The sequence below is a fragment of the Phyllopteryx taeniolatus genome, chromosome 19 (genome assembly GCF_024500385.1).
Source record: "Phyllopteryx taeniolatus isolate TA_2022b chromosome 19, UOR_Ptae_1.2, whole genome shotgun sequence".
Lineage (NCBI taxonomy): Eukaryota > Metazoa > Chordata > Actinopteri > Syngnathiformes > Syngnathidae > Phyllopteryx > Phyllopteryx taeniolatus.
This window is the reverse complement of record NC_084520.1, coordinates 355,018-381,401: the sequence shown is the minus strand read 5'-3', so window position 1 is coordinate 381,401 and position 26,384 is coordinate 355,018. Positions and strand designations below refer to the sequence as shown.

The 26,384-nt window shown below is 47.8% G+C and overlaps 1 protein-coding gene across 1 annotated transcript; it reads left to right on the top strand.

The window, feature by feature from the left end:
- The first annotated feature begins 1,259 nt into the window (after positions 1 to 1,259).
- Positions 1,260 to 26,324, top strand: hs3st3l (heparan sulfate (glucosamine) 3-O-sulfotransferase 3-like). The gene is made up of 3 exons (XM_061755655.1): positions 1,260 to 2,091; positions 21,680 to 21,909; positions 24,800 to 26,324. Exons 1-3 carry the CDS (start codon positions 1,715 to 1,717, stop codon positions 25,186 to 25,188), a joined length of 996 nt encoding a protein of 331 aa, XP_061611639.1. The 5' UTR covers positions 1,260 to 1,714; the 3' UTR covers positions 25,189 to 26,324.
- Positions 26,325 to 26,384: the final 60 nt, after the last annotated feature.

The window sequence follows — 26,384 nt, the reverse complement described above, 5'->3', positions numbered from 1 at the left end:
CCGGGCACAAAATCATCTGTCAACGGAGGCAGAGGGCGTTGCCGACGGAAAACCAATCGTTGGGGGGCAAGGGCCAAAGTCATTCTCCATTTGAATGCCCACTGAAATCCCCCCGCTCCCGACTGTGGGTCAGGCTCAGCTGACTGTCAGCTGTACTACATGCTGTCTGAGCATTAAGCCAATTAAGTGATCTGTTTTGGAAGCCAGGTCCCAGTGACATCGATGACCTCCACTTGTTTATCTGCTTGACGGTTGCAAGCATTCTCACGAACGTACGTTTGATGTCAAATCCGTCCGGTCCCGTTTCCGGGGGGGGGTCGGAGGAGCGTTTCCACCAATTATTCTTCTCTTCGATATTTGCAACCATGCGTCGCATTGGTGCATCCCTGCAAAATTGTGTTGTCAAATGTCTTTGGTCTGCTCCTTGTTTTTGTGCTTCCAGTGGCGCTTTACGACACATGAACTTGCTTCAAAAGGATGATCATTTCTTGCCATTACACTGGGACCTGCACTGAAAAGTTTTTGGGAGTTTGAACCGTCGCTTGGCTTGGTTGATTTTCCGCTTCGTGTTGCAAAATTCGTGAAGTGGGAAAAAAAAACCCTAAAAACGGTCAAACACAAATATAACATGCACTCGCAAGCAGTTGCCGTAGGCCAAAAGTCACGACGTCACCCACGAGACGAGACCATGCGCCCTGAGTCCAGTCTGTATAATCATTATTATGCTTTAGAAAAACACTTCCTTTCTTTCTTCCCTTTTATTGTTGTTAAACAGTGGAGCAAATTGTCTTCCTTCAAAACGCGTGTGTGATTCGGGGCTGGAAAGGATTGATGGAATTTGGATTCATTTCAATTTTGCTTGCGGGCACTCAAATAATGAAGCCCTTGTTAATCAAGCAATCACTGTATTTAGGGTTGTTTGAAGCTGAAATTAAATATAGATAATGGGCGGCATATTTATGGACGACTGGTTAGCACATCTGTCTCACAGTTCTGAGGACTCTCCGTGTGTGCGCGTGTGTGTGCGTAAATGCTCATTGAAAGCTGGTGGAAGTTGTTCCAACAGTTCAACCGATCGTTGATCGGGGGGGTCGGGGTTGGGAAGCTGACAAAACATTTTTTCCCCCAGTTTTAATGCCCACCCAAACCCGTTTGGATGCCCGGGGCCATTGCCCCCCCCCCCCCCCCCCCCCCCCACCTCCTTTGCACGCCATTGGTTCCCAGTTATTTCCAGAATTCAATTCAAAATTCTTTTAGCCACATTTCAGGCAATTGCTAATCTTGTCCTCCTCATCTTTGTCTGCTCCGCAACTCTGGAACTCTTTTTCCATTTCAAACATTGACTCTTCAAAACTCAAAGTTGCAACTCTGCTGCCATGTTCATTGTATAATTTGTTTTCAAAAATCGATGATGATGATTATTGTGATTATAATTTCATTCTTTCTTTTGAGAGAGAGCGCGCGCGCGAGAGAGAGAGAGAGAGAGAGAGAGAGAGATCCTCTTGAGAGTTGCAGAGTAAGTCCGCCGCGGAGGGGGGAAGGGGAGCGAGGAAGGCACAGTCGCCGCACGATTGCTCGTGAGGATGAGCATTGACACTCGAGTAGTCCGAGCGAGGCCACATCGCGGACTTGAGGCAAGTTCCTCGTCCCGGGAGCGCTCCTGTGACGGGATGTGAGCTAGAATGGCTTCTCGTCTCGCGCGGCTCTGCGAGGGATGGCATCTTTTCACACTCATCAGCAGCATCTGCGGAGGCTCTTCCACCGGCTCAGCATCGCGTCCTCTCTGAGCATCGTCTGCTTCTCCCTGCTCTACCTCCTCGCCGGGTGCTGCCAGTCCGGCCTCGCGGACAACCCCGCCGGCGAGCTCCTCACCTCCGAGGGGAACGCTTCCCAAGGGGCGGCTGAGGCGAGCGGCTCCGGGAAGGAATGGACGGCCACTCGGAGGCTCCCCCGAGCCCTGATCATCGGCGTGAAGAAGGGAGGGACGAGAGCGCTGCTGGAGTTTCTGCGGCTCCATCCTGACATCCGAGCTCTCGGTTCCGAACCGCACTTCTTTGACCGGCATTACGCACGAGGACTGGACTGGTACAGGTAGGTCTTCTTCCCGACTTGGTCTGGAGTTTCACGGGCCTTTTATTCCCACCTCAAGCGACTTCGCTCACTTCCCACAAGGTTTGCAATTCGGTTTTCCCGTGCTGTTGAAGCGCCTCAGAAAATGTTTGTTTTCAATGTGATATTCCCTCACACAGCATACTTTTACTTTTGTCATTTTCAAATGTATCATACTGATTAAAATCCATCCATCCATTTTCTGTCGCGCTTCTCCTCACGCGGGTCGCGGGCGTGCCGGAGCCCATCCCAGCTGTCATCGGGCAGGAGGCGGGGCACGCCCTGAACCGGTCGCCGGCCAATCGCAGGGCACAAACAAACAAACAAACAACCATTCGCGCTCACTTTCACACCTACGGGCAATTTAGAGTTGTCAATGAACCTCCCCTTGTCATAATTGTGTGTTCCGGTTTTTGCCTTCCCCCCGTTCCACACACCCCTGCTCCTGTGAGCATCTTCCCCACCTGCGCCTCGTTCACCCTAATTATCCTCGTGTCTCATTCCCTCTCGTCGCCAGTTCGTCGTACCTTGTCGTCGCGTTCCAGCGTTCCTTGTTTCCACGTCGCAGACTCACAGTAAGACCAGACCCTGTTCCGATTGTCGACCTCGCCTCTTTGCCTCGTGTTTTTGGATACGGTTGCCTTTTTTTGGATCGCCTGCCCGTGTACCGACCTCTGCCCGTGTGTTAAACCTCTCTTTTTGGAAACTGTCCATTTGTTTTGGTGTTGTGCATTTTTGGGTCCTATCCTCTGTCCCGTTCATGACAACCCTGCATGTTTTTGGGATGTGGGAGAAAACCGGAGTGCCCGGAGAAAAGACACGCAGGCACGGGGAGAACATGCAAAGTCCACGCAGGGGGGACCGGGGATTGAACCCCGGTCCTCAGAACTGCGAGGCAGACGCTCTAACCAGTCGGCTGCCCTTTTTCCGACATGATTCTTTATTTTAACAATACAAAAACATATTCAAACTGTTTTACCATCCGTCCATTTTCCTCCGCTTATCCGGGTCGGGTCGCGGGGGCAGTAGCTTTAGCAGGGACGCCCAGACTTTCCTCTCCCCAGCCACTTCATCCAGCTCTTCCGGGGGGATCCCGAGGCGTTCCCGGGCCGGCCGAAAGATGAAGTCTCTCTAGCGTCCCAGTCTTCCCTCACTCGTGAACAAGACCCCAAGATACTTGAACTGCTCCACTTGGGGCAGGATCTCATCCCCGACCCGGAGAGGGCACGCCACCCTTGTCCGACTGAGGACCATGGTCTCAGATTTGGAGGTGCCGATTCTCTTCCCAGCCGCTTCACACTCGGCTGCGAACCGCTCCAGTGAGAGTTGGAGGTCACGGCTTGATGAAACCAAAAGAACCACATCATCTGCAAAAAGCAGAGATGCAATACTGAGGCCACCAAACCGGACCCCCTCTACGCCTCGGCTGCGCCTAGAAATTCTGTCCATAAAAGTTATGAACAGAATCGGTGACAAAGGGCAGCCTTGGCGGAGTCCAACCCTCACTGGAAACGAGTCCGACTTACTTCCGGATATGCGGACCAAACTCTGACTCCGGTCGTACAGGGACCGAACAGCCCGTATCGGGGGGTTCGGTACCCCATACTCCCGAAGCACCCTCCACAGGACTCCCAGAGGGACGCGGTCGAACGCCTTCTCCAAGTCCACAAAACGCATGTAGACTGGTTGGGCGAACTCCCATGCACCCTCGAGGACCCTATTGAGGGTGTAGAGCTGGTCCACTGTTCCACCGCCAGGACGAAAACCACGCTGCTCCTCCTGTATCTGAGATTCGACTTCCCGACGGACCCTCCTCTCCAGCATCCCTGAAGAGAGGGAGGTTTAGGATTGTGATTCCCCCTGTAGTTGGAACACCCCCTATGGTCCCCCTTCTTAAAAATTGGGACCACCACCCCAGTCTGCCAATCCAGAGGCACTGTCCCCGATGGCCACGCGACGTTGCAGAGGTGTGTCAACCAGGACAGCCCTACAACATCCACAGCCTTTAGGAACTCCGGGCGAATCTCATCCACCCCCGGGGCCTTGCCACCGAGGAGCTTTTTAACCACCTCGGGGACCTCAACCCCAGAGATAGGAGAGCCCGCCTCAGAGAACCCAGACTCTGCTTACTCATGGGAGAGCGTGTAGGGGGCATTGAGGAGGTCTTCGAAGTATTCTCCCCACCGACTCACAACTTCCTGAGTAGAGGTCATCAGAGCCCCATCCCCACTATACAGAGTGTTAATGGTGCACTGCTTCCCCCTCCTGAGATGCCGGATGGTGGACCAGAATTTCCTCAAAGCCGTCCGGAAGTCTTTCTCCAGGGTCTCACCGAACTCCTCCCATGCCCGAGTTTTTGCTTCAGCGACCACTAAAGCTGCATTCCGCTTGGCCAGCCGGTACCCATCAGCTGCCTCAGGAGTCCCACAGGCCAAAAAGGCCTGATAGGACCCCTTCTTCAGCTTGACGGCATCCCTCACCGTTGGTGTCCACCAACGGGTTCGGCGATTGCCACCACGACAGGCACCGACCACCTTACGGCCACAGCTCCGGTCGGCCGCCTCAGCAATGGAGGCGCGGAACATGGTCCACTCAGACTCTATGTCCCCCGCCTCCCCCGGAACGTGAGCAAAGTTCTACCGGAAGTGGGAGTTGAAACTCATTCTGACAGGGGATTCTGCCAGACGTTCCCAGCAGACCCTCACAATATGTTTGGGCCTGCCAGGTTGGACCGGCATCTTCCCCCACGATCGGAGCCAACTCACCACCAGGTGGTGATCAGTTGACAGCTCCGCCCCTCTCTTCACCCGTGTGTCCAAGACATGCGGCCGCAAATTCGATGACATGACCACAAAGTCGATCATCGAACTGCAATCTAGGGTTTCCTGGTGCCAAGTGCAGGTGTGGACACCCTTATGCTTGAACATGGTGTTCGTTATGGACAATCCGTGATGAGCACAGAAGTCCAATAACAGAACACCGCTCGGGTTCTGATCGGGGGGGGGGGGGGGGGGCGTTCCTCCCAATCACGCCCTTCCAGGTCTCACTGACATTGCCCACGTGAGCATTGAAGTCCCCCAGGAGAACGATGGAGTCCCCCCAGCACCCCCTCCAAGGACTCCAAAAAGGGTGGGTACTATGAAATGCTGTTTGGTGCATAGGCACAAACAACAGTCAGGACCCGTCTCCCCACCTGAAGGTGGAGGGAGGCTACCCTCGTCCCGGGTCCAACCGGGGGGGGAATAAGTATACCCACACCTGCTCTGCGCCTCTCACCGGGAGCAACTCCAGTGTGGAAGAAAGTCCAACCCCTCTCGAAAGGACTGGTACCAGAGCCCGAGCTGTGTGTGGAGGCAAGTCCGACTATATCTAATCGTAACTTCTCGACCTCGTACACCAGCTCAGGCTCCTTCCCTGCCAGAGAGGTGACATTCCACATCCCTAGATCCAGCTTCTGTAGCCGGGGATCGGATCGCCAAGGTCCCCACCTTCTGCCACCGCCCGGCTCACACTGCACCCGACCCCTATGGACCCTCCCACAGGTGGTGAGCCCATGGGAAGGGGGACCCACGTTACCCTTTCGGGCCGTACCCGGCCGGGCCACATGGGTGCAGGCCCGTCCACCAGGCGCTCGCCTTTCGAGCCACACCCCCAGGCCTGGCTCCAGAAGGGGGCCCCGGTGACCCGCGTCCAGGCAAGGGAAACCTCGATCCACTTATATTTTTCATCATAGGAGTCTTTTAGCCGTTCTTTGTCTGGTCCCTCACCTCGGACCTGTTTGCCATGGGTGACCCTACCAGGGGCGTGAAGCCCCAGACAACTTAGTTCCTAAGATGATTGGGCCACACAAACCGCTCCACCACGATAAGGTGACGGCTTCCAGGAGGGAACTGTTTTACCAATCGAATCTTAAAAGCATAGCTCGTCATGTTCTTCAGACCACAAACTAGTAGTTTATGAAGAAATGAACCAAGTAATTTAGCATTTTGCCAATCCCTGTACACAAAACAGGGTCAAATAAGTTTTCCACGGTGAACTGGCACGACCACATGACCTTTGCTTGTCCGTCCATTCATACCTTTATACTCCCTAAATGACAACCCTAATTAATATCATTTCAGGTCATTAAAACAACAAAGCTAGTTGTTGGTGTCGAGTACCTTTTGCACAGTCATTTTTGTTGTGGGCCACACATTCCTCGGAGGGCCATTATGACTGTGAACCCATATAAATGAAGTGTCGCCTCATAAAATGACATATACATGGATAACTAGTTCTGAAATCTGAAGCCTATAAAAGAAAGTTCCTCGATGATTACATTTCTTTTAAAAGGGTGATTGTTCACAAAAAAATGCTTCCAAAATATCAATGTTATTACAAGTGAAGACAAGTTTCAATTTGTCAGTTCCCCCAAAAAACATTTAGTCCATGCGCATGATTGGGCGGGATCCTGCCCCCGGGCCACCAATTCGACACCTGGGGTATAGGGGGTCCTCAGTTTCGCTGAGATTTCATGACTTAATTGTCATCGTATGATGGAGTTCCCTTCCTACTAGAAGTCACCAGCACCTACTATAAGTCGAAGCTACAATAGCAGCCTTCGGCTTCCTCATCTTTGTGTTTGCTCACCAAAACAAATCCCTACCGCTGTTCTGCTGAGTGTTAGATAGTCAAAGAGACGGTGCCATCTGGCTGCACCAATCTGTGCGTGTTAGTGTATGTCTGTGTAAACCAGGGTGAGAGCAAGGCCTGCAGGATGAGTCCTCGCAGAGCTGCAGAGTAATCATCTCTGGAGCCGGAGCCAGATGTTACTGTTGTCATGTGGCTCTGTTCTCAGCCTGTTCCATCGAAACTTCCGATACTCAGTACGCAAAACAAGGGCAGGAGTGGATCTGTCACTCATTACGGTATTTTGACTAAACTAAATATTGCCTCGGCACACAATCATAAGCGGAGTCTCATATTGATGCGTTCTGCCTCATGTTTCAGCTCCATGAATATGATCCCAATATGGCAGATTAAAATTGTACCCAAATCTGGACCGTGTCATGAAACGCTAACCAGCTTACTGTATTTTACCGAGGCTCAATATTGGCATTGGCTCAATGATGTCAGCAGCAGCCTGACTTGACACACACACACACACACACACACACACACACACGCATAGTTTCAGCATCAGTGTCAGCACGTGTAACTTCCGAATACAGCTTTATAGCGTTGTGGTCAAACCGGCGGAGGGTTCATTTTTTTTTCTGTGGACTGGTATGACCACATTGAGACCAAATCACCTTTGATTGCAGCGACGGTTGTTTTCGGCAGTCTGTCACGTTCACATCAACGCAGGCTGAAATCACTTTTAGGACTGTAGCTTAACGACTGGCGTAACTCTGTGTGGAGGCAGGTTAGACCCGGTGTTGGTAATTTTGTGGACCAGCGCATCTGCTGCACCGATAACAACCGATTTCAATCCTGTCCAATCAAAGCGGCTCGTTAAAAGCGCACTGACACTCTTCGACGTGGCGGAAGAAGAAATTGATTTGCTCGAGTCCGGGAGGTCGAAGTGCGCAAAGTGTGTTTATACGGAATTGCTAGCAGACCTCCACGGGTGGATGTTGTAAAGTTGTAAACCACATTACATTCTTTGGTTTTGTCAACTGCCTCTCCATTAACGTACACATTTAACAAAAATGCCCCAAATATCTCTAGAGACCTTCATTTAATGATGACAATATTGCCAGAAGTTCCTTTTTTATTATGGATCAGGCGCTGGACTTTCTCTGAGTCAGTCACTGCAATGCAAGTAGAGCCATTGAAAAGGACGAGTGTTCGTGTTTTTGCCTGTCTTTCAGTATGTGTGTGTGTGTGTGTGAGTTCAGGGGGGGGGGGGGGAAATGTCACACCAGGTGATTTGAGTGTGACACCAGTCTGTCACGTATCCCCGCGGGCCAGATGGGGCTCACGGCGTGTCAGCTCTGTCAATTGACCTCTGACTTAAGGTCACGATACGCTGGGAGTTAATGATGTGCTCACACCAGTTCATTAACAAACACGACACACCGAGACTACACGCCGCACGGGGGAAATAGAATTGTTCCATATTGTGAGGCCAGTATGACTGAAGTTCATTGATGACATGAAGAAACTGAGATGGACTGCCCAACATTAGTTTGCAGGAGTGTCATAGAAAGCTGATTGAATCTAGTTGCTATTTTGTGTCAGTGGTCCGATTCTATTTAGGCGCACGAGAACTTCATTAGAATCAATACATTTTGTGGTTTTGAAAAAAGGCAGGTGAATACTCCAGGATGTCTGGTCCCAAGTCAGCTAGGTTATGATCCATAACTATGCACTGGCTAAGCAGAAACACTATGGTGCTGGGACAAAATGGCGGACGAGGCACGGGCGTCGTAAAGTCGAAACGTCGTAGGTCGAGTACGTCGTAACTCGAGGACTTCCTGTAATATTAATTTCACTTTTTGTGTTGAACTACTGTATATCAGTACTTTTTAACCCCCGGAGCCTAATCACGATGGTGCAAATGGGCAGTGGGATATGCTATATCTTCATCAGACCCCCCGAAGCAGTTTGGCTCGAGAGGGGCAATTGAGATCAGAGTGCCAGACGAAGATCCCCTGATGCTGTTTTGAAGGGAGATTGGATCAGGAAAAGCACTGTGCTAAACCATGAGATTGCCTGGAAGTTTACTGCGTGCTGTGTTGTCTCGGATCGATACCTCGATGTCCTCATCTGACCTCGGGTTGACTCCAGCATTAGAGCGCTTTGCATTGGTCAGCTCAGCTTCTCTGACAATTAGCAGGAAGCTTTAGCCTGGAGCGGGATTATCTCGAACACAAGGGGTCATGTTACACACAGCTCTTCCAGCAACATAGCTCTCAAGGCCTCCTTTAAAAGTGCTCTGGAGCAAATTCACATTGGACTCGAGATGGATTCAGGCTAGAAGTGAATGGAGTGGGAGATAAATTGTAGGGAGGAGAGATATAAGGCCAGGCCGGACTGGAGGTCGAAGGGTGACTACTGTTACGACCTCGTCGCACATCTGTGCTGACCTCTGCTTGAAGACCCTGAAGAATGCGATATGAGCTAGAAACACAGAAATGTGCGCATTTGTGCGTAAAGGCTTTCTTCATCTTTCTTAATTTTAAATGAATGCATCAACAGGGGCGGCACGGTGGTCGACTGGTTCGAGCGTCGGCCTCACGGTTCTGAGGACCGGGGTTCAATCCCCGGCCCCGCCCGTGTGGAGTTTGCATGTTCTCCCCGTGCCTGCGTGGGGCTTTTCTCCGGGCACTCCGGTTTCCTCCCACATCCCAAAAACATGCAGGGTAGGTCGATTGAAGACTCTAAATTGTCCGTAGGTGCGAATGTGAGTGCAAATGGTTGTTTGTTTATGTCTGCCCTGCGATTGGCTGGCAACCAGTTCAGGGTGTACCCCGCCTCCTGCCCGATGACAGCTGGGATAGGCTCCAGCATGCCCGCGACCCACGTGAGGAGAAGCGGCTCAGAAAATGGATGGATGAAGAAACAGGACCCTGGGACCCTTGGATGTTTACTCCAAAAAAGGGGATTAAAAGCCTAGATCATTATTTTGGAATTAACCACATATTTGCTCTTTTCACAAATAATAAACCGATAACAAACTATGATGAAATCTGAATATGTAATAAAAAAATGTGCATGTTGTATTACGTACTATATACGTGTACATGTGGAAAACCACTATACCATACCGTGTTGACCTAATGACAAATGTCGCCTCATATGACAACACAGATAAGTGAGTGTTGCATAAAAAAGTCCAAAATGATGAACTGTTCAGAAGTCAGTGTTCTATTATGTGCTCAATAGTGTAACTATGAGTCAACCTCTTCGTGATTTGGAAATCTCAGACAAACTAATAGATTGCACCACAAGGTGGCGCTTTAAGGTAATATTTGGAAAAATATGTCATGTTTGAGACTACAGCAGAAGAAAGTCTCTGGAGTGTGGAACATGCTATTTTTGGGACATTAACTTTTTTTTTTTGTCAAGCCATTCGCCTTTGGCAACTTGTTTGGAACTAGGAAGCACACTAATTCCTCGCAGCTCATGAAAGCGACTATGATGAGTACTGTACATCAACAATGTCACCATGACATGTCACCGGCGTGGTAAGTATGGATTTTAAACATTTTCAAGCTTTCTTTTACATTCATTTTGTACTGGACAGGGCTTTTTAGCCAACAAAAAAAACCTACAAAACAATAATTTTGTACTGTACAGCAATATGGGTGGATTTGGCCTATAAAAAGTGCTTCAATGTAACAGACAATCGGCTACATCGGACGACCCTCCGCTCCTATTCGTCCGTTGTATCGAAGTTTCACTGTATTTCAAAAGAGGCTCGCTTATTTCAACGGCTGGTGCTGTACGTATACGTACCGCATGCATACATTCTGGCCTTGGTGTGTATTCACCCGGGGGGGGAAGACGGGGACGTTGGCACAGTTGACGTCATATCGACGCGACACCTGTTGTTACAATGCAGAATTCCAACGTAGGGGGCGACAGAAGTGACATACAATTGCTTTCATAGCAATTTGCTGCTACTTCTGGTGAGCCCGCCTACTGTTCATGGAAGCTCAAATTATCTCCGCTTTAGAAAATGGATGGATGGATATTATTATGATCTTTCACATTATATGTTAGCATTAGCATTAAGCTAGCAGACTAAAGGCTAAGCTATGTGTGTGTGAGGCGGTTTTGAAAAAACACGTGTAATTGTCCTAGTTTGATGTTTGCTTTGACAGTAAACCTCAACAGGAAGTGGTACTAAACAACTTGAAGCCGAATTTTTAGAATTGTTGTCGATTTTTTTCAAAGTGCCGCTTATCATGAAGCGAGTTGAGTTGAGCTTACTGCCACCACACGAGCACTTCCATTTCAAGTTTGCGTTCGCAAGTCAAAGACAAAAATTGGCCGAACCGGGACTCGTATGTCGAAATATTCATATCGGGTCGCTCGTATCTCAACTGTGAATGACGCAATGTTCCAGTAGTCAAGCCGATGTCATCTGCTTGCAAGTATCTACAGTATCTATGAGCCGCTACAGTACCTGTGACCCATGAGCCAACACTTTCCATCTTTTGATTCGAAGTTTGAGCAAGATGACAAAAAACCATTAGGGGCAATACTCTTCAGAAAATAAAGAGTGTCTAATTCTGTCCTTCAATGTCCAGTAATAAAGTATGCAAATGGCCAAAATAGTCAAATGAGTTTTGAACAATTTCAATTTGTACGTTTTGTCTAACGACTGTGAGGAAACTGCAGCTGCTTGTTTACATTCAAACTTCCGCTCCCGCAGCAAAACGCGAGCGACTTCACGGAGGCTGTGATCTTCAGATTGCAATTCCAGCATCTCATACGGCGGAGACTTCGGTCTTGTTCCTCTCTTCACACAACACTGTGTTAGACTGTGCACCCAAAAGGAATCAAACTGGACCTCCTGTTGTGCCAAACACCAACGTGAAGGACGCTGCTCTTGAATATTTCAATTTGAGAAGAATATTTCTTGATTGAGTTTATATTCCATGTTTGATCTTGCGTACAACTGTTTATCTTCATCAGTTGGATCGAGTTGAGTCACAGCGGCATATTGCGCGTAGTTGTTTCTGAGAAATTCAGGGTAGCATGTCGTGAAGGTCATCCAATGACAAAGGGGAAGACGGAAAAGGACTCATTCTTTTCAGAATCATCTGCTCCGATGACTCTGATCCATCCGCAATTCCTAATGCACTCATTAAGGGAGGCCGTTTGTGGCTTCGTGCCACCACGACACAGCGTATGGTGCTACTTGTGTTTTTGTGTTTCCACAATGGCAGGTAATTGCCATGCAAATCAAAGAAGAATGCCTGTCACAACATTAGTTGTTCCGCACCGTTCCCAGGGCCGTTACGAAAGACAACGGGACAAATGAATGCTGCAGCAGGAGAAAATATGTTTGTATGTTTCAAATCATTCCACTGGGTTTGTCTTTCTTTTATGCCTTGAACCAAAGTGGGAAGGAATCAGATCCGATTAGGCTTTCACCTTGTGGTTTTGTCGATTGTGTGATTAACCGGGGTTCAGGTGTGGTCGGTCCAGGATCTGTTTCGGAGGCGATCGTCACGAGGCCCAGACGGGCGGGGCGTCTCGGCTCTCATTAAGACCCTCCCTCGAGACCCCGGGCACCTCTATGATGGATGTCTCTTGGAAGTGGACGGGGCACAGCCACAATAGAGGAACCCCTTAATGGTCCCCCATACAGGGGCGACGAGAGGCCTCCTAATAACACTCTCATGCATACAGACTCGCATTTATGGACTCCAATTTTGTACACGTCTCATAAATAACACCGTTCGTGCTCTTGTTCTTTCCTTGGATCACAACTTAAACGGGGTTAACATTTCCATATTTGATCCAACAAAGCCTACAATACACATGGCAACTGATGACCATTTGAATAGCGTCCCATCTTCTAAGACGCGCTTGCATAACACAGCATGCTACCGATGGGGCTCTGGTGGGTGACTAACGCCCCCATTTTCCACCTGCCACTCTCAGTTCCAGCTGAGGCCCACTGCTGCATGATTACCCTCTGTCCTCTTGGATTCGCACCCCCTTGTGCCAATCACGCGACCATCCTCGTGGACATTGTTCCTGGGTCTAGACCTGTGCATAGTTAGGCGAAGCCACCGCGAAGGTCGATAGCCGGCGCACATCCCGCCAGGGAGTGTGGATGAAATCTTGGGAAATTGCTCAACTAAAGAGAGCTTCCTCAAAGGCAAACTGAGGTTGATGATAAACTGCTGGCTAATCCCTCTGTTCACCATACTGGATGTTTGATCTTTCACTCAAAGTGCCAATTACTTCAGTTCAAAGTCAGATTGCTTTAGTCAGCCGGTTACCAGCTGCTCCTTACAAAGGAGAACAAAAACCGCAAGTTTGCAAGATAGTTGTAATAGTAGGAGTGCTAAAAACTCACACATAGCTGCATCAAGATGAGGATTGTTGAGTATGTCGTCAAGTTACACCCAACTATTTCGACTCTGTCAATTTCAACCAAATCTTTTTTTTTTGTTTTTGCAATACTACAACATTTTTCTAACAAAAAAAGAAAAAAGAAATTCGGAGGCTCCTTTTGGTTAATTTCAGTGGGTCCTTTCAGTTCTAAACCTTCTTCAAATACACTTTCCCAGTGTTTTGTTGTCACACAACAGAGAGTCGTGATTCGCCTCTGCGGAAATAGTAATGCTATTCTTACGCCTGAAATTCTCAGCCGCACATTAGGATTATTATGACCAGGGCAGGTTCTGGGACGCATACTTGAGGGGGCAGGCACAAATGTTAAGGGGGCATCATGGGACAGCATATATATATGTTTTCATCATTATTTATTAGGTGGCTAACTTAGCGTTTTCTACACGGCCTCTTTCACGACTTAACATTGTGTAAAACACTAATAACGCACAGGTAATGGATATTGTTAACAGGGCACTTATAAATATGTATTTGTGTGTCACGACTCACTTGTCATTAAAGCACTCGGCCGAACAAACATATGAACCCGGACATGCATTATCTTCCACCAATTGCATCGCAGGCTTCGCTCCTCCATCAAATCACGTGACACGGATTGCTCGAGAAAGCAAAAAATGCTTTAGGTACCCAAATTCATGAAAATTCTTGCAAATTCCAAATATATGTGACTTTTACTTCACTTTTGTCCTTCCAATACACAATTACAATATACAATTCCTCTCTCTTGGTCAATATACACGATATTGCCTAAAGTATTCTCTCAGCTGCCTTGACTCACATAAGAACTTAAGTGACATCCCCTTTCGAATTCATTAGGGTTCAATATGATGTGAGTCCACCCTTTGCCACTATAACAGCTTCAAGTATTCTGGGAAGGCAGACCACAAGGTTTAGGAGTGTGTTTATGGGAATTTTTGACCATTCTTCCAGAAGCACATTTTTGAGGTCACACACCGATGTTGGACAAGAAGGCCTGGCTCTCAGTCTCTGCTCTAATTCATCCCAAAGGTCTTCTATCAGGTTGTGGTCAGGACTCTGTACAGCTCAGTCAAGTTCATCCATCTTTATGGACCTTGCTTTGTGCATTGGTGCACAGTCATGTTGGAACAGAAAGGGGCCATCCTCAAACTGTGCCCACAAAGTTGGGAGCAATAATTGTCCAAAATATTGGCTCCTCAGTTCCAGTGAAAGAAACTCTGAAGGATTCCAAAAAGGCCTACACACACTCCTGCACTTTGTGCAAAGCCTTTTCAGAAGAGTCAGAGCTGTTATAGCTGTAAAAGGTAGACAGATGTCATATTAAAGGGACACCTAACATAGAATCATTACCTACACTTTATAAAGCTGTCATGGGTGTGTGTTCCGGTTTTTGCCTTCCCCCCCGTTTCACACACACCTGCTCCTGTGAGCATCTTCCCCACCTGCGCCTCGTTCACCCTAATGACCCCTGGCATTTAACCTCGTGTCTCATTCCCTCTCGTCGCCAGTTCGTCGTACCTTGCCGTCGCGTTCCAGCGTTCCTTGTTTCCACGTCACAGACTCACAGTAAGACCAGACCCTGTTCCGATTGTCGACCTCGCCTCTTTGCCTCATGTTTTTGGACACTGTTGCCTTTCTTGGATCGCCTGCCTGTGTACCGACCTACGCCCGTATCTTAAACCTCTCTTTTTGGAAACTGTCCATTTGTTTTGGAGTCGTGCATTTTTGGGTCCTATCCTCTGTTCCGTTCATGACAAAAGCAAATCTTTGTATTGTGTACTCTCTATTCTAACGATAACAAACGACGTTAAGCCAGCAACATTCAAGCAGGAAACACAGCACTTCTAGTTATTGCTCTTATTTTCAATTTAGAAGAACTACGGAGTAACCAGGTGAGGCACACAAGCAAGGGTAGAACCCTGAAAGTCAGAACTGTGAGACAGATGTGCTGACTGACTTGGGTGTCGGTGTCGACCCTGTATGCAGCTACATTACGGAAGTTGTATGAAAATCCAAGCGAGATTTAAACCAGGTTTAAACATGGATGGCTAAGTTTCAGAAGCAGAGAAAGGGTTCAAGATGTTGCTGAAAAACCTTCTCATGAATTGTAAAATAAACGATCTTCCAGGCAGTTTCCCCCTTTTCTCTCCATATAATGCGGGGTGAGGACCCCTGCAGCCACCTCCCAAGGTATGTCTTACACTCTTGCCAAATTCTGTCAAACTGAACTCTTATATTGGCTGCCATGACTTTGTATTCTGCCCAAACAATCAATCATTAAACTGCACAATCGCGGCTTGCGTTCATTCGTACGATTGGAAGAAGACGGCATCTCGCCGCATCATGTTTCACTGAGCATCACAACGCCACAGTGGTCCCATTGAAATTGCTAAAAGGGGCAATAGTTCGTGTCTCTGTCTCAGGCAAGCCACAGCATGAATAGAAATGTCCCTTTTTCCACATCGAGACAAACACTCGTCCTTTGATCTCAGTTGGAATTACAATGGAACATTTACCGAGAGGTGCACGTACCGATAATTAGGCCCGGGCTTTCTTCCTCTTTTCTGATTGAAGACAGAAAAAGCCCGATTGTCAGAGGCTGTAGGAAGAGTAGGAAGGAAACACTTTCCCATTTTTTTTCTTCATCACGTATGGGGTGGCGGCACGTTGGTCGACTGGGTAGCACATCTGCCTCACAGTTCTGAGGACCGGGGTTTAAATCCCAGTCCCGCCAGTATGAAGTTTGAATGCTCCTGTGTGGGTTTTCTCCAGGGACTCCGGTTTCCTCCCACATCCCAAAAACATGCGTGGTAGGTTGGTTGAAGACTCTAAACTGCCGGTAGGTGTGAATGTGTGCACGAATGTTTGTTTATATGTGGCCTGCGATTGGTTGGCGACCGGTTCGGGGTGTACCCCGCCTCTCGCCCGAAGATGGCTGGGATAGGCTCCTGTGACCCTTGTGAGGGGAAAGCAGTAAAGATGGATGGATGGCTGGATGGATGGATGGATGGATGGATGGATGGATGGGGTCTCTCACATTTTATGATGCGGATTTTTTGAGACCGATGCGGATTCCGATATCTGGCAGAATAAAATTCCGATCTCCGATTCATCGACCGATTAATAATAACAAAAAAAGCATAATGAATAAAATAATTATGTTTTGGTCCTTTAATGTGTACAACAATAGAGATATGAATTATAGGCAGAACATTTGACTGTTTCACAATCCTTTGTCCTTTAGTATTTTACAACAGCGAGAACATTTTTGCTGAATTTTTTTGTTTGTTTGAATGTCATTATGTTTGTCTTGTGTGATGATAAAGTCGTCATGTTTAAAACGAAAATCGGCTAAAATTGTATCAGGCGTATCCTAGTTGCTCCCGATCTTAACCCTTAATGCTTCAAATTTTGTTTGTAGATACAATACACGACACAATTGTCACGTAACTTGTAAGTCATCAGTATATAAATATACTCAACATTTCAGAAATAAAAGGAAGATTAGAAGCATGTTAAATGAATAGATTTTATTTCTTTATTTTTGTCAGTCGATAAGTATGTCTGCCCAAACCTCATCAAATGACACATCCTCTTTTTATGTTGTTCCTGAGGGCACTAATTAGTTGTTTGTGTTAAGATAATGACATGGTGAAAGGGGAATGGGGAGGGTGTGCTCTTGGCGACTGGCTATTCCCAGACAGATTGCTAATGGGGATCTATTTGTATCCGCTGCCATCATTCCTTCATCCGTCATCCAGCCCTTTCACTGAGAACACTGACGGAAGCATAAACACATGTACTTATGCACACCAGGGCCCACGGTGACTGATAGCCAAACATAAACGTGTGCATCTACAAACAAAAGCACCAAAAAGCAGACTCTTGCTGGCAAAATGCTTGACCAAGTGATTTGAAAATGTGTGTAAATAACTGTGTGTGCGTGCAGACCGTGAGGCTCCTGAGGCTCGGGCTATCGGCAGGACAAAGGAAGTCTGCAGACCGGGTGTCTCGTACCGATCCGATCAAATGTATTCGCTGTGGGTCTGTGTGCGTGTGTATGTCAGATTCATAATAGTCAGGCGGCTTTGGGAGGTGACCGTATTGATGGCGTCTTCAGTTGCAAGCACATATGAAACCTTTGCCAATAACAGAGGCCCGACGGAGCATCCGTATCGCCTCGTGTGTCTCCTACTGTTTGTTCTTTGACTTTTGGGATACATTACCATTCATAAAAGTCACCAATGACTGTTTGTGTATCTGGTAAGAGAATCTTGTTTACAAATAAGTTTGCTATTGCTCCGTCCTCCCAAAAACATGCATGCTCGGTTCATTGAAGACTCTCAATTGCCCGTAGGTGTGAATGGGAGTGCGGATGGTTGTTTGTTTGTTTGTTTATGTGCCCTGCGATTGGCCGCCAACCGGTTCAGGGTGTTCCCCGCCTCCTGCCCGATGATAGCTGGGATAGGCTCCGGCGCGCCCGTGACCCTTGTGAGGAGAAGCGGCTCAGATAATGGATGGCTAGTTCAGGGTGTGCCCCCTCCCCCTCTCGCCCAAAGATCGCTGGGATAGGCTCCAGCGTGCCCGCGACCCTCGTGAGGAAAAGCAGTATTGAAAATGGATGTATGGATGTTTGAAAGGTTTTCAAGTATATCCAAACTTGCCTCACTAGTGCATGAAAGGGGTGATTTTGATTTTGAGCTCCAACTGGACACTATTTTCTCTCCGTTAAATCGGAAGTCCGTTAAATCTGGGTCCGGTAAATCCAGGTTCCGCTGTACTGTATTGTGGAACATGAACATTACATATCCTTAATTTAACTGTTGTTGCTCCTGATGAAAAATGTTGATTCAACTATTTGTCAAGATATATTGTTACAGTAAAATTATGAGTGACTAATGTAAAAACAAATGTTCCTTCCTGTGTGTGTGGTGTTTTAGATGGAGTTAAAACCCTAAAGGAACATATGCCTTTTTTTGCCCATTGACAACAAAGCCTGCATAATTGACTTCCCTGTAATCTTGGATAATCACCGGCATTTGTCAGTTGTGTCTTCTAGTTGTAGCTCAATAAAACAAATCCACTGAACAAAATGCACTCGGTCGCATCAATCACACAATACTAATAGAACTTTGTTGACAATTGATATTTAGGGTATTGTCATACATTCGTCATGTCTTCAAAAGAGCTCCAACAAGAGATGCTTATTCAGTGTAAGCTATTGCTTGGTCAGTCGGTCAGGTGTGTTGCAGGTGTGAGGGCAGATGTTTTTTCTCTAAATGAGTCTCATCTGCTAAACTTCTAACACTGGAGTCCACACAAGCCCACAGTTTGACATCCACACAAATATGCCTGTTTTTGGGTGGCTACTGTACACGGTGCGACTTAAATAACTTCAGTTAACACTTCAGTGAGACACTTATTTGTGTCACAGACTAAAGTTAAACATACCTGTCTAAATACAGCAAGGAACAAAGGGGAAATAGCTTGTTTGGCTTTGTCTTAAATAATACAAAAACAAACATTTGTGGTTTTTGCAAGAATATGTTTGAATGAGTTTCAATTTGACTCATCCATGCTTTTATCTCAAGTAGAGTTGACTATTGTAATGGTCTTCTGACTGGACTCCCCAAAAAGAGCATTAAACCGCTGCACCTCATTCAGAATGCTGACCAGAAAAAAGAGGTCAATTCTAAAGTTTTTACACTGGTTCCCAGTCAGCTTGAGAATAGATTTTACAGTTCTGCTACTGGTATATAAATCACTAAATGGTTTAGGTCCTGAATACACGAAAGAAATGCCAGAAGGGCTGGGCGATCGACAGACCCAGGTCAAATGGAGCACAGAGTCCAAAGCAAATATGGTGAAGCAGCATTTAGCTATTACGCTGCACACAAATGGAATAAGTGTGAATGTTTTTAAGTCCGGCATTTCCTTTTTAAATAATATTTCTTAAACTGTACGGTTTAAATTGTATTTTTATTTTATATATATATTTTTTTCCCCCCTCTTTGTTTTAAATGTGGCGGCACCGTAGACGACTGGTTAGAGTGTCAGCCTCACAGTTCAGAGGACCGGGGTTCAATCACCGGCCCCGCCTGTGTGGAGTTTGCATGTTCTCCCTGTTTGCTAGTCAAACTTGACTTGTTCTGACCAAGAAATAAGAGGGCAGACAAATAACATTATTTTGGGTCAGCGAGCTGACCTCCTAAGGTGAATTTGAAATCTGGGTGCGTTTATTTTTCCAGAAACGCATTTGTGAGGTTACGTACTGGCTGCTCTAATTCATCCAAAAGTGCTCTATAGGGTTGAGGTCAGGATTGTGCAGGCCAGTCAAGTTCCATCCATCCATTTTCTACCGCTTATCAGAGGTCGGGTCGCGGGGGCAGTAGCTTTAGCAGGGACGCCCAGACTTACCTCTCCCCAGCCACTTCATCCAGCTCTTCCAGGGGGATCCCGAGGCGTTCCCAGGCCAACCGAAGGACGTAGTCTCTCCAGTGTGTCCTGGGTTGTCCCCGGGGTCTCCTCCCGGTGGGACATGCCCAGAACACCTCACCAGGGAGGCGTCTGGGAGGCATCCGAATCAGATGACCCGGCCACCTCATCTGGCTCCTCTCGATGTGGAGGAGCAGCGACTCTACTCTGAGATCCTCCGGGATGACCGAGCTTCTCACCCTATCTCTAAGGGACAGCCCGGACACCCTGCGGAGGAAACCGCTTGTATCCAGGATCTTGTTCTTTAGGTCACGACCCATAGCTCGTGACCATAGGTGTGAGGGTAGGAACGTAGATCAACCGGTAAATTGAGAGGTTCGCCTTTCGGCTTAGCTCCTTCTTTACCATAACAGACCGATACAAAGTCCGCCTCACTGCAGACGCTGCACCGATCCGCCTGTCGATCCGCCTGTCGATCCGCAATAAGTATACCCACACCTGCTCGGCGCCTCTCACCGTGGGCAACTCCAGAGTGGAAGTGAGTCCAACCCCTTTCGAGAGGACTGGTACCAGAGCCCAAGCTGTGTGTGGAGGCGAGTCCGACGATATCTAGTCGGAATTTCTCGTCCTCACACACCAGCACGGGCTCCAGAGGTGACATCCCACGTCCCTAGAGCCAGCTTCTGTAGCCGGGGATCGGATTGCCAAGGTCCCCGCCTTCGGCCACCGCCCAGCTCACACTGCACCCGACCCCAATTGCTCCTCCCACAGGTGGTGAGCCCATGGGAAGGGGGACCCACGTTACTCTTTCGGGCTGTGCACCAGGCGCTCGCCTTCGAGCCCCACCACCAGGCAAGTTCATAACATATCATATGCTCTCTCCTTGTCTTCATGAACCTTGATTTTGTGCACTGACGTTGGAATAGGAAGGGGGCATTTCTAAACTGTTCCCACAAAGTTGGAAATGTCCAAAATATTATCCCCTGCGATCCAGTGAAAGGAACTCTAAATGTGTCAGCATACCAAGAAATGTTGGACAGTCAAACAGTTTGGGGACTACCCCTTCCTGTTCCAAGATCTCTGTGCACCAGTGCACAAAGCAAGGTCTATAAAGACATGGATGAGAGAATTTGGTATGGTTGACTGGCCTGCATGTAGTCCTGCCCTCAAACCGATAGAACACCTATGGGTTGATTGTGAGTGGACAGTGAGCCAGGCCTTCTTGTCCAACATCAGTGTGTGACCTCACAAATACGCTTGTTGAAGAATAAACTCACTCCTAAACCTTGCTGAAAGCCTTCCCACAAGACTTGAAACTGTTACAGCTGCGAAGGGTAGACCAACATCATATTAAACCATATTGATTTAGAATGGGATATCACTTAAAATCATAGGTGAGGCAAGGCAGGTGAGCGAATACTTTGGCAATATAGCGTAAGTTGCCAGGGGTTATCGCCAGCTAATTCCGTATACCCGCTGTCTATTGACACACAATGGCCATAAGTGGCAATGCTCCACTGATGCACGCATGGCTGCAATTACGCATCTCCGTCAAGATTGGGAATGTAAAGGGAATGAAAGGAGCCGCTTTGATTGACGGCCAATGCAGTCGGTTGTTAACACTCCCACAATGGCGCAGCCCACCCACGTCTAATGAAATGATCAAAAGCGGTCTAACGGGCCTCTGGTGCACAGTAGTGCTGCCAGCTACGCCGGATGGACACCGTTCACAAAAATAGGGCCCTCTTGTCTGTGCGAGTGGACGTGAGCGTGAGCAGTTGTTTGACTATTTGTGCCGTAGTCGGCTGGCGACCAGTTCATCTTAACCAAAGTTGGCTGCAACCCTTGTGGGCTGTATCGATGGATAGTTAGGTCCACTTGGTCCACTTACTTCAAATGACAGAATATTTTCCATTACATTGAAAATTGCAAGCATATTTGCCTTTATTTGGAACATGTATATTTCCCAAGTAAAGCTTGCATTGATTCCAAGTATATGTACATAAAATCAAATCATTTGCCCTGATTGGCAAGATTAAAAGTTCCTCCGTCTTAACACAGTTGAATGTATTTACAGGAGTATGATGCCCAAAGCACTGGACGGCCAGATCGTAATGGAGAAGACGCCTCGCTACTTTGTTACCGTGGAAACACCAGCACGAGTCCGCGCGATGTCACAAGACGTGAAGCTGATCGTCGTCGTGCGGGACCCGGTGACTCGAGCTATATCCGACTACACGCAGATCATCTCCAAGACCCCCGACATCCCTCCTTTTGAAATCCTTGCCTTCAAAAACCGCACCACAGGTGAGACTACTGTATATCAGTTTTGGTAGAGTGGCCGGTGGTCCCCAGTGACCATGTCGACTTTGACATGGTCGACAAGTTTCCTCGCGCAAGATACTGGACCCCCCCATTTCACCCCGGTCACCCTGGAATGACCTGTTACTTTCCAGGTTTCCATTAATGACGATATAGTCATTATACTGCATATGACTATTACAATTTTTCATCGTCTGACTGGACTGAGGAAGTGCGCTTTGGATACCATAAGGAAAGTCCAGTTGCCATTTTTATTTTTTTATGACTTCACTTACTTTGTACATTTTTGTGTATGTACTAAATGTGTTGATGTGCTTTAGTTTTTGAGGTGAAAACATTTCCTGGCTACAAATTCCTTGTGCTTTTCACATACGTGTCAAATAGCAATAATTCTGATTCCAAACACCTCTCTGAGATGATGCAGTGTGAATGGTTGTCCGTGTCTTCAGTATATGTGCCCTGCGACTGAGTGGCGACCGGTTCAGGGTGTAGTCCGCCTTTCGCCCAAAGTCAGCTGGTATAGACTCCAGCGCCCCGCGACCCTAACCAGGATAAGCGGTGTTGAAAATGGATATATATATATATATATACAGGGTGATTGAAAAGTAAGTATTTTAAAATACTTATTTATTCATATGTTGTAATATTTTTCAAAATAGTTTTGTGTATGTTACACGATTAAAGGAGAGAGTCTATTCTACCAAAGCAACGACTTTGGAAGAACTTGAAGGGCGAATACGAGAAGTTATGTTTTCCTTCCCATGGGAGTTCCTTGTGAAATCAGTTCACGCGTTTCCCAGGCGGCTTGAGAAACCGGTGGCTAATGCTAGCGCCCAAATCCAATTTGAAATAAAACTCCATGCAATAAACTTTCTTCTCATGTTCATTTCTTAGAAATAAATTACAAGTACTTAAAAATAGTTACTTTTCAATCACCCGGTATATCACACACACACACACACACCCCTAAGTTGTCGGGGGCTTTATGTCACCGGCAGGGTCACTCATTGCAAACGGGTCCGAAGTGAGGGACTAGGTAAAGCACAGCTAAAAGACCTCCTATGATGAGTAAAATTATTGAACCACACTTTCCTTTGCCCGGACGCGGGTCACCGGGGGACCCCCTCTGGAGCATCGGTGGGACTCGATGGCGAGCGCCTGGTGGCCGGGCTTGCGCTCATGGGGCCTGGCTGGGCTAGGGGGTTCTGTGCTGTGTGAGCTGGGCAGTGGCCAAAGGCGGGAACGTTGGGGGGCTGATCCTCAGCTACAGAAGCTGGCTCTCGGGACATGAAGCGTCACCTCTGCGGCAGGGAGAGCCTGAGCTGGTGTGAAAGGTTATAAATTCTGACTGGACATAGTTGGGCTCAACTCGACGCATGGCTTGGGCTCTGGTACTAATCTTCTTAAGAGGGGTCGGACTCTCTTCTACTCTGGAGTTGCCGAGCAGGTGGGGGTATACTTATTGCCCCCCGGCTTGGTGCCAGTACTAGGGTTCACCCTAGTAGATGAGAGGGTAGCCTCCCTCTGGCTTCGGGTGGGGGGACGGGCCCTGAATGTTGTTTGTTTCTATGGACCAAACAGTAGCTCAGATTACTCACACTTTTTTTAGTCCTTAGATGGGTGCTGGAAAGTGCTCCCGCTGAGGACTCCCTTGTTCTCACATGCGAAATGACAGTGAAACCTGGAAGAGCGTGATTGGGAAAAAACGGCCCCCCTGATCAGAACCCGAGAGGTTTTCTGTTATTGGACTTCTGTTCTCGTCATGGACTGTACGTAACGAACACCATGTTCAGTGGGGATGGAGCACTGCTGACCTCAACTCAGGACGTTGTGAGTCAGTGGGACGAATACTTCGAAGACCTCCAAGATTCTACCGACACGCCTTCCAAGGAGGAAGCAGAGTCTGGGAACTATGTACCTCTGAATTGGCAGACCGGGGTGGAGGTCCCTCATTTTAAGAACGACGACCGGATGGTGTATTCCAACTATAAGGGGATCACACTCCTCAGCCTCCCTGTTAAGGTTTATTCAGGGGTTCTGGAGAGGAGGGTCCATCAGGGAGTCGAATTTGAGATTGAGGAGGAGTAGTGTGGTTTTTGTCCTGGCTGTGGAACAGTGGACCAGTTCTATATCCTCAGTGGGGTCCTCAAGGGTGTATGGGAGTTCGCCCAAACAGTTTTATGGACTTGGAGAAGGTGTTTGACCGTGTCCCTCGTATGGGGGACAGGACCCCCAGATACGGGCTGTTCGGTCCCTGCATGACCGGTGTCAGAGTTTGGTCCGCATTACCGGCAGTAAGTCGAATGTTTGTAGTGAGGGTTGGAGGCAAGCCACGGCTGCGCTTTGTCCCCGATTGTGTTCATTAACTTCATGGACAGAATTTCTAGGCACAGCTGAAGTGTCGAGGGGGTGACGTCAGCATTACGTCTTTGCTTTTTGCGGATGATGTTGTTCTGATAGCTGCGTCAAGCCGCAATCTTCAACTTTCACTTGATTGGTTCGCAGCCGAGTGTGAAACGGCTGGTATTAAAATCAGTACCTCCAAAACTGAGACCATGGTCCTCAGTAGGAAAAGGGCGGAGTGTCCTCTCCAGGCCGCGGAAGATGTCCTGCCCCAAGGGAGGGAGTTTAAGTATCTCGGGGTCTTGTTCATAAGTGAGGGAAGAATGTAGCGGGAGCTCGACAGGCGGATCGTCTGCGGTGAGTGCAGTCTGTCCTTTGTTCCTGGTTTATAGCCTACATAAGTGGTTGGTGCCCACCAATATTTTCTCACATCAGAAAAATTGTATAATTAGAGTCCTCAATGCCGAACATTTTCAGACTGGCAATCATGATTTTTGTTTAATGCCGTACCGGTACTGCGTCTGTGTTTCAGGTCAGATTGACGCTCAGTGGAGCCCTCTATGGATCGGCCTATACGCCCAGCACTTGGAGCGATGGCTGGCCTGGTTCCCCCGGAGTCAGGTCCATCTGGTCAGCGGTGAAGGGCTCATCTCTGATCCAGCTGGGGAAGTTGGGAAAGTCCAGGACTTTTTGGGCCTCCAGAGGATCGTCACAGACAAACACTTCTACTTCAACAAAACAAAAGGCTTCCCCTGCCTGAAGAAGCCGGAGGGGAGCAGTAAACCCCACTGCCTGGGGAAGACCAAAGGGAGGACGCATGCCTCAATCGACCCAGCGGTGATGCAGAAACTGAGGGATTTTTACAAGCCCCATAACCAGCGTTTTTATCGGATGGCGGGACAGGACTTCGGATGGCAGTGAGAATGTCAAATAGTATTTTGTTAGCAGAGAAATATTAATGAATTCAGACACAAAGGAAAAACTCTTTTCTGAAACTCTTTAATATACACCAATGCCCATTTTTGACCACACCGCTTCACGCTCTTCACACTTGGCTATTGACGAAACCAGGGACTAGTAGGTGCTCTATGTAGTGCCTGGTTCCAAGCATAGATGGCATCCATGACAAAAATGAGCATACGCTTACGTTAGCCTAACCTGTTGCTGCTCATTCTTCCGTTGAGTACAATTTGTCTGCTTTGACGACAGCCACACGCCGAGAAGTAAACGGCGCACAGGAGACCCGCGTTCTCCTTCAGTGACGGTTTCCGGTTGAGGTGGGTTTTTACAGTTCCCCGCGGAGGTCTTTGTCTTCAGAACCATACTAATGCACATAACTATCGTTCCTTTTTACCTGCTAGTTCTTCAATATCACCGGCTCAATCAATGCATACCTGCTGAGTGATATCATCCAAGTATTGTTCCCGTAAAAAGGGAATACATCTTTGATATGGCTAACGACGGAGAGGGATGAGCGTTTGACTGAGTGGTTTCGTATTCTTGAATAATGAATGTGGCTAAATGGACGTCGGCGGCCTAAGCGACGCGCATCACTTCGGCCTTCAGCACACGTGCGCGCGCCGTGGCTCGGCTCTTCACAGAAGCCCGAACGCTCTCACGGGTGATGAACCCACACAAGACGACGCCAGGTTGTCCTTCGGCCGTCGGAAGATGTCAGGCGTTGTCATGCCGACTTGCGGGCTTTTGTTTTGCGTGTGTTTGCACTCGTTTGAAAACAAAAATAAAACTACTATTTTGAAGCAAAAAAAGAAGCTGCAATCTGGTCCTTATTATTTTAGTGTGATCTGTTACTTGCAAGTCTCTCTGAGCCTGCAGCTTTGGATTGCTTTGTAAATGTAACCCTATTAATATCATATGGTATCAATTTGTTTTTAGGAGTCTGCTTTTCTGGGAGTCCCTGTACCAATGTGAATAACATAATTGCAGTGCTAAAGTAGGTTGCACTGTACGTTAATTCATTTCAAAAATACAATAAAATTGTCCATCCATCCAAGTTCCAAGTGTGTGTTCATGCAGCTTTTGTGGCGGAGAAGTATTTCCGTAATTTTAAACATACGTTCCGACTTGCGTGCAAAAAGCCTCCGTAGGAACTTCCT

Coding starts and splice junctions, on each gene's coding strand:
- hs3st3l (XM_061755655.1), top strand. CDS start 1,715: ATGGCATCTTTTCACACTCATCAGCAGCATCTGCGGAGGCTCTTCCAC. Junction 2,092..21,679: donor CGAGGACTGGACTGGTACAG/GTAGGTCTTCTT, acceptor ATGTATTTACAG/GAGTATGATGCCCAAAGCAC. Junction 21,910..24,799: donor CTTCAAAAACCGCACCACAG/GTGAGACTACTG, acceptor TCTGTGTTTCAG/GTCAGATTGACGCTCAGTGG.